Source organism: Cornus florida, unplaced genomic scaffold (genome assembly GCF_030987335.1).
Source record: "Cornus florida cultivar Cherokee Brave unplaced genomic scaffold, ASM3098733v1 CherokeeBrave_3.0.0_Hap2_Chr04, whole genome shotgun sequence".
Classification (NCBI taxonomy): domain Eukaryota; kingdom Viridiplantae; phylum Streptophyta; class Magnoliopsida; order Cornales; family Cornaceae; genus Cornus; species Cornus florida.
The window spans coordinates 102,484,611-102,503,819 of NW_026775574.1; the positions used below are offsets into that span (position 1 = coordinate 102,484,611).

At 31.6% G+C, this 19,209-nt stretch overlaps 1 protein-coding gene across 1 annotated transcript; it reads right to left on the reverse strand.

Moving 5' to 3' along the window:
• Window positions 1-3,035: 3,035 nt before the first annotated feature.
• Window positions 3,036-16,250, reverse strand: LOC132305487 (uncharacterized). Its single transcript, XM_059803122.1, has 6 exons — window positions 16,199-16,250; window positions 12,742-15,314; window positions 12,500-12,629; window positions 12,286-12,374; window positions 4,471-4,521; window positions 3,036-3,228 (listed from the first exon to the last, which is right to left on the reverse strand). The coding sequence occupies exons 1-2, from the start codon at window positions 16,248-16,250 to the stop codon at window positions 13,975-13,977; spliced, it is 1,392 nt and encodes a 463-aa protein (XP_059659105.1). The 3' UTR covers window positions 3,036-3,228; window positions 4,471-4,521; window positions 12,286-12,374; window positions 12,500-12,629; window positions 12,742-13,974.
• Window positions 16,251-19,209: the final 2,959 nt, after the last annotated feature.

Genomic DNA, 19,209 nt, shown 5'->3' on the forward strand with positions numbered 1-19,209 from the left:
CGTGCGCGCGCACACATTTGAGTCATGCTAATTGTTATACAACTCACATATCATAATTGAGGTTGGTTTGTTTGTTTGTTTTTGTTTTGTTTTTATTTTTATTTTTATTTTTTGGCAATTTAACCAATGAAATAACCTTTTCATCTTAAAAAAGGAAATGAGAAAAATATGTGAGTAAGTATTTTTCTTGTCAAGATAAAAATAATAATAATTATAATAATAATAATAAAAATTTACAACTCTCAAAAGTGTTGTGACCAAGAGTCTCCTAAAATGCGTCACAATTAAACCAAATTATTTTTGCGCAAATCAATTTAATTTTTATAGTGAAATTGTGACGTAGGATAAGGATAGTGTAAAATGCTGATTAAAAAGAATTAATTAAAAATCTTGATATTTATAGCATCTTTCGCATATTATTCATATTAAAATAATGAAGGGTGAACTAAAGGTTCCATAAGTGATATCATGGCAGGTTCAATAATATACTTTGGAAGCACATGGGAATGTCATGGAGAAAAAGACCAGCAACAAACAAAGAAAGGCCCCTTTAATTAATTAATCCACACCCACACACACACACACACAAAAGTATGTCATGTGATGATATTGCCTAGAAATGAGATCACCCCATTATTCAAAAACCCAAGAAAAAAATGGCACCAAGAGTCTGTCTGAGGCCATATAATAATTTTTTATAGATAAAGATTCCATTTGTCTCTTAATGGAATATTATTACTTCTGAATTTATACAACTAGTTAAAAGAAGCTTCATCCCCTCTTTAAGTTATCATCCCATCCCCTATTAACTTGTCCGGCATGATTAATTTTGTAGTGATTTGTGGACCGGTAGTCACCCAACCTCGTTTATGTGGGTGGGGTGATAGGCCCCACAATATGACATCTAATGGAAGACACTGATAAATTACTGATACACAATTTTACATTAATTAGATGTGAAAAGGGTAAATATTTTATATGTAAGATTTGTACATTATAATTGGTATGGGACATAAAATTCAAGAGCAAAATCATGCAACTCGAATATTGACAGATTACGTGTGCACGATTTTACATTTCCTTGTGTTTATAAATGAGGATGAATGGACTTGTACAAAATGTGAAAACAGTGGCTTCAATTGCGCCCAATGGACTGCTCTGATTTGGCCCAAGAACCAATCTGCCTGACCATTTACTATTAAAAAGATTTGGCCCAAGAAGAAGTATCAAACAAGCTTTTAGTCCTTTTGTCTCACCTGAATCACAATTTGATGTTGAAAAAGTTTGGTGGCTGTTTGATGTCCTTTCTTTTTGGAAGCATTCAATTGTTCTCTATTCACTTGTGTTTCTTTATTTGTAGTTTGAATTGATTGGCTACTTGGGAATGTACATCAAGAAATATGATTTTTTTTTTTTTTTTTTTTTTTTTTTTTTTTTTTTTTTTTTTTTGCGTAATTGGGGTCATAATAGATTTATATAAAAAAAATTTAAATTATTTATTTTTAACTTTAGTAGTTGTTTTATACATTTTGTGTAAAAATACATATCTAATAACAACCGATCAGTGTTATGGACCCCACATAATTTTTACAAACCTATTTAATATAGGGTTGATTTGTTAATAGAATGAGAAAGAGGGAGAAGAAAGGAAATATAGTGATATGACTGTGTAAAAAGATTGTATAAAATACACAACAATTTTATACATCGGTGACGTGACAGTGTATCTTAAAAAAAAAAAAAAGTGTCAATGTATATTTTATACAAAAAAAGAAAAAAAGAAAAAAAAGAAGAAGAAGAGTATTTTAACAAACTGTTAGCTCTAATACTTTAGTCTTTGTTATGATGTTTCTTAACCATTTAGTTTTGAGCTACACTCTCAATTTCCTTGTTTTCCAATTTTCTAAAGTTAATCTTACTTTTTAACTTCAGATTTCTATTGAATTTCTTATAAAATTTTTAGTTTTTAAGAACTTTTTACATTGCAAGAATATTACAGCCGCAATACAATACCCGTGCCTTTAGATACTTAATCTGACTCTTGGTGTTTTGTGATCCTCAAAATCTTTGATACGATGCGATTCCCTTTCTTAAGGTCACAATTGATTAGTTGTTGTTGCTTTGATACGGTCACAATTGATTAGTTGTTGTTGCTTGAAATAATTTTACAGAATTGTTCATTTGCAAAGATAAAATTGTATAGTAAATTACATCATTCTAGCACTCTGAACTCACTCAGGGCTACATGTACACAACTTGGCTGGAAACTTGGTGAAACAAATGAGACCTCTCATTTATATATATCAAAACCCAGAATGAATGGTTACCTTTCATTAGAATGGACAGTCCCTATTAACTCTAATAGTCCACCAAAATATGTTCATCCTCCACAATTTTCTACATCTATAAAATTATGGAAGAATCTAAAATTTAATTTCCGAATTTGTTATCATTCTCCAACATTCTCTACCAATCTATAAAATTGTGGAAGACTCTAAAAATTAATTTCCAAATTTGTTATCTGATTGCTATCCAATAGTGTATATTTGTCCCACATTTTAAATGTTATAATGTTTTCAATATTCTCAATTTCTCATATTTTAAATAAATTATAGCATCTTAGCTTTTTCCTAAAGTCATTCGATCTAGTAAATCTGTATAGATAATATATGGTCCGAAACTTTTTCGAAAGTTTTTTATTAGGAAAAAAAAATATATATATATCTTTTTTTTTATTTATTTATTAAATTGTTGTTATTGTACTAATATAAAAATAGAAATTTCATACAAATAAAAACTTTTCACCAAAAACTTCATACCACCCAATTGAGGGAGGTGAGAATACATTTTACCCATGCATATAACTAAAAAGGAAATATTACCATATCTCCAAATCCATTAATTATTGTTCTAGCTTATAAGAAACCCATCCTTCCATTTTCTACCTAAAACTCAAAATTCTGGTAATTTTCTATTCAAATATTTCAAAATCAAACTTAATCTCTCTCTTATTTTTATAATTTTTTTTTGTTAATAATAAATAAAAATATACAACTCAACCAACATATCAAGTATGCCGCACAGTTTGTATAAAGAACTTAAACTCTCAATCTCATGTACAAGTACTATAGGAACAATCGTCAAAATTAACACAAGGAACACTAATCCACAGATCTCAGCTTGAATTAAAATAGGATGTAATTCCAAGGATCATACAGATAAATAATCCTGCATAAATGCAAAAGTGTTAGTTACATTGAGCAGAAAAGTATATATATAATTGGAAAGACAATTTATATATCACTCATTAATTCCACTAAAAAATCGATAGGTAATTAATTCCACTAAAATATCAATAATGAGCTTTTTTCTTCCCATTTACCACCGGAAAAAAAAAAAAAAAAAATGAAATTGGTTTTTTCTTCCCTTTGCTCGACTGCCTGAGCAAGATTTTCAAAATACATTAAGGTTTTCCTGTCATAAAAAGAAATATTGATATTACTCCAAATAAATTTGTTTTCCCATAACAAAAAAAATAAGAATTAAGTTCCTAATTTCACTCTACATTATTAGGTGCCATGCCATTTTTCAACTAGTTGTAATTTAAGAAGCACGGATATGGATATAGGACTCGAACATTACACAACAAAAATACGCCCTCTTTGATCTTAGGAATGGAAATGTGGGATCGGATTCCGTCTTTCTTTCCTTTATGATGTTGTCACTCGAGTACATATCAATTCCTTAAAATCTCGATTTGACCTTGACGCATTAAATTTTTTAAAAAAGGTATAGACACGGCATGGACATGACCAAAAGTTGATGGGTTTCCAAATTAGGCGATGGATTCTCTCATGTTTCCTTATGGATCTAAATCATCTCATAAGACACTAGGCGGGTGTAATATGCGCGAGTTACAATACATTAGCTGAACTTCAAGTTATAAAATTTCGTATGAGAGAAATAAAAGTGAAGTGCTTATATGTATATATTAATGTTATTTTTAAATAATATGAGGTGGACTTCGACTAAAATCGAATAATTTCATAGTATGTGATAAGGTAACCTACTAACTATATCAAATTTTAATCCACCCACACATACATCTAGAGAGAGATTGGATGCTGGTAATCAATTTAAAAAGACACAAACCTAATCTAAGTAACAAAAAAATGGATGTTGAGGTCATTTTTGCTTTTGGATCTTCTTTTGCTTAGGTGGTGTTGCTTCTACCCATTCACACACATACATACCATAAAAGGTCCAGCAAATAGATTATTCAACTAACAGAATCATGCAAGTTGAATTTGACCCAAATATGTCCTCAATTGAACCTAATTACGGCTCTATTAATTTAGGTTATGTACTATATATATATATGTATCTTCTTTTTGAGTTTATCAGTATTAATGTTTAAATCATACTATGTTTGATAATAATGAAAAAGAAGAACATAATTGTTAAATGTACCTGCTATAGTGCTCAGAAAAGACCATGTTCCTCTAGACGACGACGAATGGACTGCACATTATACAAAATGTGATTCATTATCAACTATGGAACAACAAGAATAATTAAACCAAAAATAAAAAAATAGAGAAAATAATCTACATATAACATATCCCAAAAAATATATATATAAATCAAATAAATCTATACATATGACAAAAACTAGGAGAGTAAAGTTTGAAGAGGAGCTATTGGGCTATAAAAATGGGTAGCTACATTTGGGCAGGAGGCCCATATATTCTCTTAAGAATCTGTACATTTTATTAGCCCAATGCTATACAACAATGACTGCTCTGCTTTGGCCCAAGAACCAAATGGACTGATCATTTATTATAAAAAGTAGTGATCTTTGGGCCGAACAATCAAAGAGAATTGTTTAATCGAACATCATCATTGATTGGTCGAGCTTGTAATATATAAGGAAGTGAGCATCCACTTCTTTATATTATAAAAAGTAGTGATCTTTGGGCCGAACAATCAAAGAGAATTGTTTTAACGAACATCATCATTGATTGGTCGAGTTTGTACGAGTTTGTAATATATAAGGAAGTGAGTATCCACTTCTTTATATTATAAAAAGTAGTGATCTTTGGGCCGAACAATCAAAGAGAGAATTGTTTAATCGAACATCATCATTGATTGGTCGAGTTTGTAATATATAAGGAAGTGAGTATCCACTTCTTTATATTTTACGTACAAAATGAATCAAAACTTTTCGATCTAACAATTTACTACAATTTATCCATCTTAAAAGCATTTTCCTACTATAAAATTGTAACCTAATTAAGAAGATGTATCAAACAAGCTTGATTTGTTTTATCATCTGAATCACAATTTGATGTAGAATTCCAGTTCCCACACATGCACATCTCATTGATCCCATCAATGTCATACCCACATGAGCCACCGGTGGCCTCGCACGCTCGACAGAACTCATGATTTCCTTGCACGGAGTAGCTGACACGTATCCCATACGATCACCGGCCCGGCCCACTATCCCGGAGAGGTGCAACACTGTATGCACTACTATAACCCTGACACTCAAGCTTTGCTGAGGTTTATAGCTTTGATGGCCTCAAATGGCACTGCACAGCACGTAGATGGGACTGGGCTATAGACTGGGCCAACCCTCTTGGGCCCAATTATGTTCCAAGCTCGGACTTAAACCCTCGACTTCCTACTTTGAAAGGCGAGGAAGTACTATTAAGCTACAAGGCCTTTGGTGTAACACCTAATTTTCAGTAACCAGATAAAATAGTTGATGTTTTATTTGAAATGAGTGAGACCTTCGTTTCATTTATGCTCGATGCAACAGACAAAGATCATCCATTATACCACCTCTTCACTCACCACGCGACATAGTTGATGTTCAATTCGAATTGAGCATGAGGCCCTCGTTTGTTTTATTTTCTTAGGATAATATTTAGCCAAGTTAGGCTGTTCGTTTCTTTCAATTTTAAATTTCTCTTTCTTTTTCAGGTATCAGCAAGATAATAGTATCTTAATTCGTCATTGTGCTTTAACATGTATTAGTATCAGCAAGATAATAGTATCTTAATTCGCCATTGTGCTTTAACATGTATTATCATTTTCTTGCGAAGGTGATGGAAGTGAAATTCAATCGGGTCTAGCCGAATGGACCGGGCAGAGAACCGTACCAAATGTGTTTATCGGTGGGAAACACATCGGTGGTTGTGACAGTAAGGCTAAGCTCCTCTTATATTCGGATTTGTAATTCTTTTCTGGTGAAGGTGAGGTAAAAATATGTACTTTTTCTTTCGTATTTTTAGGTGTCATGGCAAAGCATCAAGGAGGAAAGCTCGTACCGTTGCTCGTAGAAGCTGGTGCTATAGGAAACAACTCCCAGGTTGTAAAATGAGGTGGATGAGCTTGTGTGAACACAAACGTGAACCAAGAACTAAAAATGTAGTATGTTGTGTAATAAGTGCTTGAAACATATGTTGTTAAACCTGGCTTTGTTAAAAATTTCCCATAAATTATACCATTTTCTACTGTGGCTGCTTCATTTTCCTGTTAACCAAACATTTTCTACTATGGCTCTCAATTGGCAATATGTTCTTGGGTAGTGTTTGGCTCGTGTTATGTTGCTAGTTGGAACCTGCATCATTTTTGCTTTGTATATAACTATATCATATTTTGTATTTTTTGAAATGCTAGTTTCAAGTGTTTATGTACCTAATTGCCTGAATTTCCGGAAAAAAATAATCTATATTACAAACTCGACCTGAGGTCATTGCCGATGAGGAACCAGTCGGTGAAGGCCGCTACAAGGTCAGGTGACCTCGCTGAAAACAGAGGAAGCCTGCAGTGTGATACCCCCTAATTTTGGAACACGGATTGATTAAGTCCGCGCACAAAATCAAGGGATATCAAAACAATTTAAGTATTTAACAAGCACAGAATACAAAGATGAATAATAAAGAATAAATAAACCGCTGAAGAAAACTAATAAATAAATATTACTTAATGATTCTCCAACAATTACAATTCGGAAATCCCATAACTCAAGGACCCCTTAAAACATTATCCAATAATCCAATACTATTTAAAAGTACACAAGATGAATAGACGAATGACAGTCTCCCAGCTGCGGATCCTCAACCTCGAGACTGGAACCTCTAATAACCTGAAAAATAAATCGTGGGTTAAACCCTACGAGCAAGTTCACTCTACCAGGCCTCTGAAAACCAACAAGCAAATCATCTCTGATCAAAACCAAACCTAATAAAGTTTTAACTTTAATAAAGCACGATATACATGTCTATATATAATTATATATACTATACTAATCACATCCATTAATAGGTTTATTAAATTTCCATACCTATTAAATAATTATTAAAATAATATTCATACCTAGACCAATCTACCATTTCATTTTATAAAAACTCCTTTGACCTTAATCCCATCCTAGTTAGTTGTTTAATCATTTAAACAACAAATTATAATAAAAGAAATACTCTATTTAATCCCAACCCGATAATGATTTTAATTGTTTAAATCACATATCAAAATCCAAGTTTTGACAAATCTTCCACGTCTTCCCCAATATTATTTTACTAATGTAAAATAATACACTAACCAGTAAGTACTAAACTATTCTCATTTAAGAATATCTAACCCTAATCCAATCCATACATACAACAACCATAGATGATATTTTAATCATCTAACACATAACAACGTAATTATGCTTTGGCAAATCAACCATGCCATTGTAAATATTTTTATTTATATATTGGCAATTCAACCATGCCTCCATAAGTATATTTATTTATACATTGGCAATTCAACCATGCCTCCGTGTATGTATATTTATACATTGGCAATTCAACCATGCCTCCACAGGTATATTTATTCATACATTTAATTAGCAATTCATCCATGCTTTCCATATATGTATTCTATTCATACAAATATTTAGGTAATATATTTAATCATTTGACAATTCATCCATGCCCACACTTTAACCATGAATTAACTTTAAAATTAACAATACGCTAAATCATACATAGCCATCACATGCATATTATACGCATATCATTAATTTAACAACCAGCCTATTAAGATATGCCAAATAAGAATGATAATATTAATCATCTTAAATGATTTATATATATATATATACCTACACATATGTTATTTAATGTATATATGTGTTTAACACCTTCTTTAATAATCCTTGATTATTTAAAATCAATATACATACATATATATATATATATATATATATATATATATATATATATATTCATCCTTCCATACAACTCATAGACAAATTAAACTATATATACACATATATAAATAATTTTATATATATATATATATATACACTTCCTTCCATAACAAATTATTAATTTATTATATTTACCCAAATTAGTGCAACTAAATATGTCAGAAATAGTTTCCTTTAAATACTCCATACCGGTTTAAATAGTTTTCCGACACCGTCTCACTAAAACGTAAATATCTCTTATTAGGATAAGAATCTGATAATGAAATTGGTACCATTGGAAAGAGGACGAAAAATCCTTGAATTTGAGCTCAAGAATGACCCAATTTCGATTTAAGATGACTAAGTTATGACCGTTTTAATTTTATGTCACAAACAGACAAAATAATTGGCTAAGCTCAAACGCTACTGTGAGCGCGCCCACACTTAATTAGCTCACTTGAGCTCACACAAACGCACCCACACCAGATTAGCTCACTTGAGCTCACATGTATGCACCCACACCAGATAAATCTTCTGTTGACCAAACTTAATCCATGGTCCAGATTCACATGCGCACTCTTTTATGTACACCGTAATGCACCGAATCATTCCACTTATATTTAAACTATTCCAATGGCCTAGATCAGTGATGTAACCTTTTACTATGCATTCTACCACACTAGATCATACCTCGAATCACCCATCTCCTGATTTATGCGCCGATTCACACAGAGTGCATAGAATTAATTTAAAATTTAATAAAAATAATTCTAAAATAAATTCCAGAATATAAAAAAATTACAAAACAAATTCTAAAAATATTCTGAAAAGTACAGAAAAATTCCAGAAAATATAAAAACCAAAATTAATCCCCTTAGGTCACAGTTCCACCTATACATTGATTTTAATATATATATCCAACATCTACATATACAAATAAAATCCAATAATCCAAAATTAAAACTATATAATAATTCATACTTTTAAATAATCATATCTAAACACAATTTAATAAAATAAATTAACTTGATGCTTTTAATTAATCCAAATTAATAATTTAATTAGAGCCTTAATACTTAAGATGAAATCCTTATAGGTTCTAAGAGGAAAAATAGAGAAAACTCGCCTGAAGGTTTCGAAACGAAACCGACGCTTTAAGCTTTAATTATCTCTTCCAATTCCGACGTCCTCCTTTTCAGATCCGACCTCCTCCTTGTCAGCCCTTCTTCTTCCTCTCTCTCTGTCTGTTTTATTTTTCTAACGTGTAAAACCTTTAACCCTAAAGCCTTATGTGTATTTTTATACACCTTAAATTCCAAATCCTATTCCAACTAGTATTATGAATTAAAATAATAATCTTTAAATAATTTATATCTATAAACATATATATATATATAAATATATATTCCTTCCATAATTAACTCATTAGTTAATTAAATCATATATACTTATAAATATCAATAAATATATATCTATATATATATCTTTCCATAACAATTATTAATTAATTATATTTATATATAATTATATATATATATATATATATATATATATATATATATATATAATTGATACAAAAGTGATCATTTAAATAATTAAATAACCACGGACCTTCATTAATTAACCTAATAAGGTTTCATAGAAGCCCAAGACCACATCTTTTGGTCCAACTTTCCTTAAGCCCAATCCAATTAATTTAAATAAATAAGATAATTAATTAAATACAGAAATTAAAATAACTAATTACATGAAGCACATAAACAAACAAGAATTTACAACTAAGTCATATAATACCAATAAAATCAACATACCAATAATTCAATCAATAATCAACCACACAAACAATCAATCATCATACATAATCACGAAATATAACTTAATTAAAATAAGATAATTAATCTAACACTCAATAAAATAAAATAAATCATTGAAAAATAAAATAAAATAATTAATCCTAATTAATAAATCTTTTAAAATTATCGGGGTATTACATGCAGCGAGCTGGTCTGGTCGTTGCCGACGGCGATTAGCTTCATCATGCGATGATGAAGAAGAAGATAAAAAAAAGAGAAGGAAAAAAGAAAAGAAAAAAAAAAAGGACATTTTAGACTTTTCAACATTTAAGTACTTGTTTGTCCAAAAATTAAATATCCACGGGTGATGGTATTCTGTCGAATTCTAATCTATATCTTTCTTCTTCCTTTTTAATTTTATTTTTTACATCTCATTCCATACTATTTTCGAAAATATATTTATATGATAAAAAAAGTAGACTCACTAATATTTTCAACCACATGGTTATGTCTGTAGTTAATTTTATTATGTATATTTAAATTACACGAGTATACAAAATAAAACAAGTCCAAGCGTCTTCTAGTGTCTCTCTCATTCTCATTGAGTACCATTAACATTTTTGAATAAGTCAAATTAGTCGGGCTTAGCAGACATAAAAAGTCATCACTTACAATAATTAAAAATTTGAGGAAGGGCGGTTTTGTAATTTTAAAATTTTATAATCACAAAAGAAAATAATAATAATAATTTGAGGAAATACAGCTTGTTCCCCAAGTCATGTTGTAGCTCCAACGTTACATGTGTGACTAATTTATGAGTCTATATGCATAGTATTCAATACTATAAAAGATTGGAATAGCCGAGTCTTTGATTTTTTCAAATAAACAATTCTTTGCTTAGTCAATACTAACTCATTATGAATAAACTATATACAAAATGGTCCGAGTCCTCTCTCCCTCCATACATGCATTTAAGTCATGATAATCGCTATATAAACTCACATATCGAAGTCTCTTTGTGTCTGTCTACATTTATATGGAGTGCCTTCTCCGATGTGTTTTTCTTTCTCATTTTTTATTTATATATAAAATTTGTTTTTTCTTTCTCATTTTGTATATTTATATAGAATTGAGAGGTAAGGATTGATCGAGGACAATGAAGAAAATTATTTGATTCTCTCGTTGTGCTTAATGACATACTTGTCTTGATGACACCACTATAAATGTTTCGAGTCCTCTCTCTCTCTCTCTCTCTATATATATATGTGCATATGTGTCTGTTGACTAATCGCTATATGAACTTACATATCCTAATCTCTATGTGTGTGTTTTTTGTGATAACCTGGAATTTTAGAATTTTTAATTTATATTTATCTTATGATTTTTAGTTGTCAAAGTTGAGTATTTAATTTTATGTTAAAGACTTACCCAATTTGAAATTTTGGGTTACGGTGTTGATTTTAGGAAATTAATTTTAATTAATTATATGCAAATATTGCTGATGACAGAATAAAGGAGCAGTGGACGAAATTAGAGAAAATGAGAATGAAATTGTAATGATTTTGTTGCGGGTCCATGAGTTATTTTAGTTAATAGGATTTTGGTTTTTTTCTCATTTCTTATTTTATATAGAATTGGTTTCTTCTTTCTCATTTTGTATATTTATATAGAATTGAGAGGTAAGGAGAACAATGAAGAAAATTATTTGATTCGCTCGTCGTGCTTAATGGCATACTTGCCTTGATGACACCAATATACATGTTCTGAGTCCTCTCTCACTCTCTCTCTCTCTCTATATATATATATATATATATATATATGCGCGCGTATATGAGTCATGCTAATGGTTATATAAACTCCCATATCTTCTTCTTTCTTTTTTTTCTTTTTTTTTTCCCGCAATTTAGCAACTATAGAAGGAAAAGTATCATCTATCTACAACTCTATCAAAGGGTATGTCAACCGTCAAAGTGTTGTGACCAAGAGTCTCCTAAAGTGCGTCACAATTAAACCAAATTATTTTTGCGCAAATCAATTTAATTTTTATAGTGAAATTGTGACGTAGGATAAGGATATTGTAAAATGCAGATTAAAAAGAATTAATTAAAATTAGGTAATGTACTTTTGCCCATATTGATCAAATCAGCAAAATTATCGTCCATATTGATCAAATCAACCATAGTTGAAGCAAATGTAGAAAAGGTTATTCACATGGTTCTAATCTAGAAAAGGAGAGGTTTGAAATACCTGTTCACATTTTCTATTGCAAAACCAATTTCCTTTAGAATATCTCTCCAGCTTTATGAGACCTCTTTTTCTTAAGCATCCAACATGATCTGCATCAAATTGATTAATTAATCAGAAATGTATTCAATATGGGTGAAGTTGAACAGGTGTAGATTATATTTTACACATTTTTGCGTGATATAACACATGTACAGAAAGTATATAGTTAACGCACACTGATGCTCGCACTGAGCACAATTAAGAACACTATCATCCAGAAACTGTTCAGTGTCTCTGTTGAATCTGCTTTGGCCACAAATTCCACAACAGCATGATGGGCAGAACCAATCTCCATCTGGTACATCCTTAATAAACAACAAAATATAGTCCAACATCAAAACTCAAAATAATAATTCATATTTATTCTTTGAAAATAAAATAAAAAACCAATTCAACACAAGAATCAAAGCCTCTAACCTTCAAACCAAGGCAATCTGCATGGAATGATGATGGACACTGATCACATAGAATTAGTTCACCCCCATCGTGACAAACGGAACATATGTAGTCATTTGTGCTCTGATGCCGCTTACCCTTTTTCACATTAGGTTCTATCACAAAGCTTTTTTTACAATTTTCACGTTTCAATTGCATCCGACATTGTAACGAAGACCTTCCATCCTCAAAAAAAATATTGGCAGATGGTCGGTGATTAGTGCTGCCAGCATGAGCTTCAAATTTCTTAAGAGAGAACTTTTTGGCAACAATTGCACTTGATCCCATGACGAGTTATTCGCCCTTCTGCCATGGGAGAACGATCATTTCTGCTATGGTAATGTACTTTTGCCCTAGGCAACACCACATTGTTATCTATTAACCAAGACAATACAGTTCGAGGGTTGTCGGAAGAAACCACCTGCTGCCCAGCTCTTTTTCTAGATCGCAGCACACGAATTGGACAATCAACATTACCATCATCTCTTAATTTGATCAAAAACTTAGATTTCTTTCCTTTCTTCGGCTTTGGAGAGCCAACATTTTGATCGATCATTTCAAGCAAGTTAGATGGAAAATGCAGGTTGCCATTCTCTCTATTTTTTCGAAGTTTTCTAAGTCCTCGGGCTTTTAATTTACTAAGTTTCCTTGAAAATGATATCCCAGAAGAATCCCTTGACCACTTTTCAGACGACACATTTAGTGGTACCAAATCTCCACGAAACTCAATATCAATTAATGCAGAAGATTCACCAGCTAACTGGGCCTCAGTTTCCTCATTGACATTTGTATTTTGCCTTGGTCTACAGGTAGAAGCACCAAAATCTGAGAAACCTCTTTCATCTATACAGACTTTGCAGGCCGTTAGAAGAGAATAGTAAATCCTCCCACTTGGTGATTTGTACCGCAATTCCATTTTGGTTCCATTCCTAACGTACCAGACGGACCACCCATCAGATGCAAGGTGCTTCTTTGCATAGAATTGCAACTCTTTACGTGCACCTTTCTGCAGTCTGTGGTGATGATTCTTATCCTTGAATGCAAGTGAACAATAATAGTCCATTACTGCTTGAGGGCAAGAATCAGATTCAATAATAGGTACATCGGAAGTAGAATGCACAATAGATTCTCCCTTCAACAACAGCTGTTCGGCAAGCAGAGATGAGGAAGGACAATTGGGTGCAGCAAAAGAAATTCCCTTGTCATCATGAGAATTTAGAGAGACAACCTCCAATGAATAGTAACATTGCCAAGTGAATAGTAACATTTCCCATCTGGTGAGGTGTAACATAGTCTCTGTATTCCTTTCTCTCTCCTAAACTTAATTTTCCAGCCCAGATATGCAAGATGTTTCCTAACTCTTAGTGTTAAAGCAGTTGAAGGCCTTATATTAGAATTAGATAAAAGATTGTATTCAGCAACTGTATCTGGGCAATATTCAGTTCCAGCAACCAAGTCATCTCCTGCAGGTAGCCACATATAACAGCTTTTTCGCGTAGGAGATGTGAGCATCCTTTTGGGTGTTTTAGAACTGGTACTAGAGAATCCCTCACTGTTGGTATTGGAGCTGATCCCTGAATATTCATCTGGATTGAAAGATAAAAGAGAAAAACCCGGAGGGGGTAAACATAACGTTTCTTCAAGGCAGGGCATTTTTGAGTTCATCAAGGGATTCACATCCAGACTACAATCCTCAATAATTAATGCCAAACCATTCCGATCAATGTCACCTTCAACAGGTGGAACGTTTGCATTATGTAGATCACTAGGCCGCATTTTGGTCACTGAGCCATCATTTTCAAGTGGTACAACAGCAAGAGAGTTGCCCAAATCTGCTTGAGGATTCAGTATAACATCACAAGCAGGTTCAGATAATTCCAATGCCTGCTGGGATTCCTCTACCAGGTCTTCTGAAGAGTCCAATTTAAGTAAAAATTGGTGAGTTAGATTTAAATTATCAATAATAACTTCAGTCACCAAATCTTTCCAGATATTTCTCGCGAAAGAAGTCCATTCCTTAAGCTTAATAAAACCTTTATTTCCCCGCATATCATACCAAATTTGCCTTGCAGAAACTTGAAGGGGCCACTCTTTTTGGATATCTTCAAGCACCTCAAGTAATAACCAATTCCCACGAGGCTTCCAATCTCCGGTATACTCATCCCATTCCTGAGTAATCCGTAACATCTCAATTTTAAATGTCATTGCATCACCAATATCTGGAAAGAAAATCTGCCGGTTCTCACATCCATCTTCGTGGTCTAAAATCACACCTTCCCACCAAGCCGCCTCGTAATACACATCAACACACTGTCCATAATGAAGACACCATTTCTCAAAACGAAGCGGAGGTGGCAATGGCCTTATCAAGGCACGATGGTTAGAGGATATCCTGTTGGCAGGGACTACCCCATCAACTATAGAAGGAACTGTTTCAATGAGATTTTCTGAACCATCATTGCATAAAATATGGTCGTATTGGATTTGAAGTGCCTGACCTTGGCAGGCAATCACAGTTGCAGAGTGCCAAGACCCCTGAACCCCCTTCAACACTCCTTACCTGCACAAATTTCACACGTTTTACCTGAACTCCATACATCATAAAAAAAGGAAACATTAATCAAACCCACAACCTCAATTACACAGTAAAATCTATATAATCCCATAGTAAAAATCGCACGTTTTATGGGAAAATCCTTAAAACACAAACTAAAGAATAGCTATACCCATACAACCGATACGTTTTTTTGCCTTATTATAAAACACAAACAAACATTACCTGAACTCTACCCATCATAAAAAAGAAAGCATTAATCAAACCCACAACCTTAATCACACAGTAAAATCTATATAATCCCATAGTAAAGAAATATCAAACCCATAACTCAATTGGCATGTACACTACTATTAAAGAAAAAGAAAGATTGGCTAAAACCAAAATCTTATAAAAAAATAAAGCATTAATCAAACCCATAACCTTACATACACAGTAAAATCTATATATACCCAAAGTAAATAAAAATCAAACCCATAACTCTATGTACACTACTACTATTAAAGAAAAAGAAGATTTATTAAAACCCAAAAATTACTAAATCTATATAATCCCATATTAATCACTGCATACATAACTATGAATAAACCAAAAACAGACTTTAGAAAATGATAAAAACAGAGACTGTACAAGGCCACAATGCAATGCAAGTAAAATCAAAGAAAAAAGGGTTAATTACACTCCCACCTACTGAATTTTACTATATTAACAATCAAATGAAAGTTAACAATCAGATAAAAGTTAAGCCGTCTTTTAACAACCACACCTCCTGACATTTAATAAAGTTAACAAAACACCCTTATCACATCTAACCGATGATGAATTGACTTTATTACCCTTTGATTATTAATTAACTTATTTAAATATTGAATTTACAGTTCTAACCTTCCACCCACCCACCCACCACCACCACAATCACTTCACCGATGAAATTCATCAAATTCAGTGTGTTTCTGTATATATTTATATTGATTGTATATATTTATGTATGATTACTGAAGAATCGATTAACTTCCAAAAAAACATATATATGTATATTGATTCAATGGAGCTGCTGAATGATTTATTTAGAAAAGGAAAGTTCAAGAATTTGGTGAGTTTTTTTTTTTTTTTTTTTTTTTTTTTTCACGTATACATATATATATATACACACACAGAAAAACATACCAAATTCTGTAACTTCCCTTTTCTAAATCAAAATCCATTTTTTTGCTCTCCTCAAAAACCCGATTGCAATCACAGAATTAATGCTCAAATATACATCACAAATATTCAAATAAGGGTTTTCTTTTTAAATCAAACCCTTTTTTCTTTCCCTACAAAAACCCGATTGAAATAGAGAATTAAAATACACAAATATACCTACAAAATGAATTCCGTTTAACAAGAAGATTCGTCGCCGCCTCTGCCGAGATCCACAAGCCACAAATCAATTTAGATTCCTTCACAAAATTCCACAAACTCTAATCCACTTCAACTTCTACCGCCGTGATCCACTTCCTTCTTGTACTGCCTATTGGGCCACCGCGGGCACAGATCAACCATGGTGGTGGTGATAAGATAGATTATGATATTGTGTAATCACATGTGGGTTGAGAGAGATGGTGGCAATGGCTGTGGCTTGGGTGTAGAGAGATGGTGGCGGCGATCATGATAGCGATGGGTGGAGATACATGGTGGCGGTGGGTGGAGGCGGCGGCCATTGTTGAGGAGGGATGGTGGCAGCAGATGTGGAGAGAGAGAGGAAGAGCTGTGGTTGGGTTAGACAGGACATGGGTGTGGACAAATTTGTCATTTTACAATATATATTTTTTATTTTTATTATTAAAATGAATTAAATATTCAAGGTAATTTCATTTCTTCCTATATTTTAAGGGCTTGTTTGGCTTTCATCTAATGGTTAATATGGCAAACCTCGTGTAAATATAATTAACCCAACAAAAAACAAAAAAAATCTTGAAGAAAAAACAATCTTGAAAACTTGACAACCTCCAAAATTACAAAAAAAAAAAAAAACGCAACTCAATGAAATCAAAAACAAAGAGGGCTCTATTCATTGTCGCTGTGGGTGAACAATCTCGGCCTCCATGGTAGGGTTTTGAGTTTTGTGTGATCAATCTCGGCCTCCATGGTAGGGTTTTGAGTTTTGTGAAAGTATGGATAAACGGATTGGGGAGCCAGTAACAGAGTCGAAGTGGGTTTAACAACAAAACGCCTCTTCCTTTGTTAGAATCGATTTTGTAAGGGCGAGTGTAGATAAAAAGCCCGAGTAGCGTTGGACCGACAGATATTAATATGAATAAGTTTTGGTTTCCTCCAAAATCTTAATTATTAGTATATGAAATTTATTATTGTAAAAGTCATCCTATCATTTCTCAAACAAACAACGTAGTGTCATAAATTATAAATAAAAAAAAGTTTCTTATAATAATAAATGGAGACCTCTACTATCACGAATGACAATCTGAAGAGTTTTCAAGATACAACTTATTCTTATAAGTAAACGAAATTCCATTTGTGTGACCAACCATTAGCACAGTTACATGCTTTCTATGGCATAAAAAATCAATGACCAATCTACAAACAAAAATAAAAATTATAAATACATAATTTTTTTAAAAAAATAATTCTTCTATGAACTAAAGTCTTACAAATTTAAACCCTGCATGATTCATAAACTCACACAATCAACACAAAAAAATTTAGGTTAGAAAAGTATATTATATCATGCATGTGATTTTATATCGATTCAGTCAATGAATGTGAGAGTGTAAAATTGCAAATGAATTTTTTCACACTTGACATTTGTCTTATTTTAAACCATATTCAAATTGCATAATTAAAAACTCTTAATTGAATAACTACTTAAATATTTTTAAAAAAATTAAATTGAATTATCAAACACTATCAATTTTTTAAAAAAATGCATATATATAGTGAGTATGTCTTTCCTTTATCAAGCGGTGGTGGATAAACGGATTTTGTTCACATGTTATTTATTTATTATTATTTTTTTGTTCACATATTATTTTATTTATTTATTTTATCCCTATATTAATAAGTTTGTAAAAAATGTTTGTGTCAACAAGTAATGTTTTAAAAGCCCCATGCAAATAGGAAAGAATAATTAATCCGTTTAAAAAACAAATATTATTGGAGCAAATGTGGAGTTAAACCCCTCCTCCTTATTCAAATACTATAGGAAAAATTCCCCATTAGTCTTACTTTTTAGCTCTAAAAATAAATAAGTACTGTGAAACCACAAAGACAAAAAAAAAATAATAATAATAATAAAAAAATAAAATCGTAATTAAAAAGTATTTTTAAATAAGTTCAGATTACGTGTGAATAATGAACAGTTTTCCAATATTGCTCTTTATTGTTAAGTTACAATAACATTTTTTTTAATACAAATTTTCTTTCTACTTTCAATATTTTGTAATTAATTAACAATAAAGAGCAATAAAGTATTTCAAATACATTTTTTTTTTAAATATTCACATGTTAAAATATGAAGAAGAAATTCAAAAAGAATAGAAATAATTCATTTGTTATTCATAAATGTATTTAATTAAAAAAAAAAAAAAATCATTGTATTTAGGCATACACTTTGTAATGATGACTTTATGCATCTAAAACAATTAATTAAATATTGAATATTCAAGGCTTTACAGTGATACTTTCTTTTTCTTTTTTTTTTTCTTTAATTTTGTCCTTTTATATCGATGGAAATAAGGGGTGAGGTAACCTTAATCTTAACAAATACAGAAAGACATTTATATACTGTAATGGACAATACTTATCTATTCACCGGTGGCGCGACAATGAAGTGACAAATGTCCCTCCAATATAAAATAATTAAAAAAAAAATTGAAAAGTTATCTGGGTTAAACCCA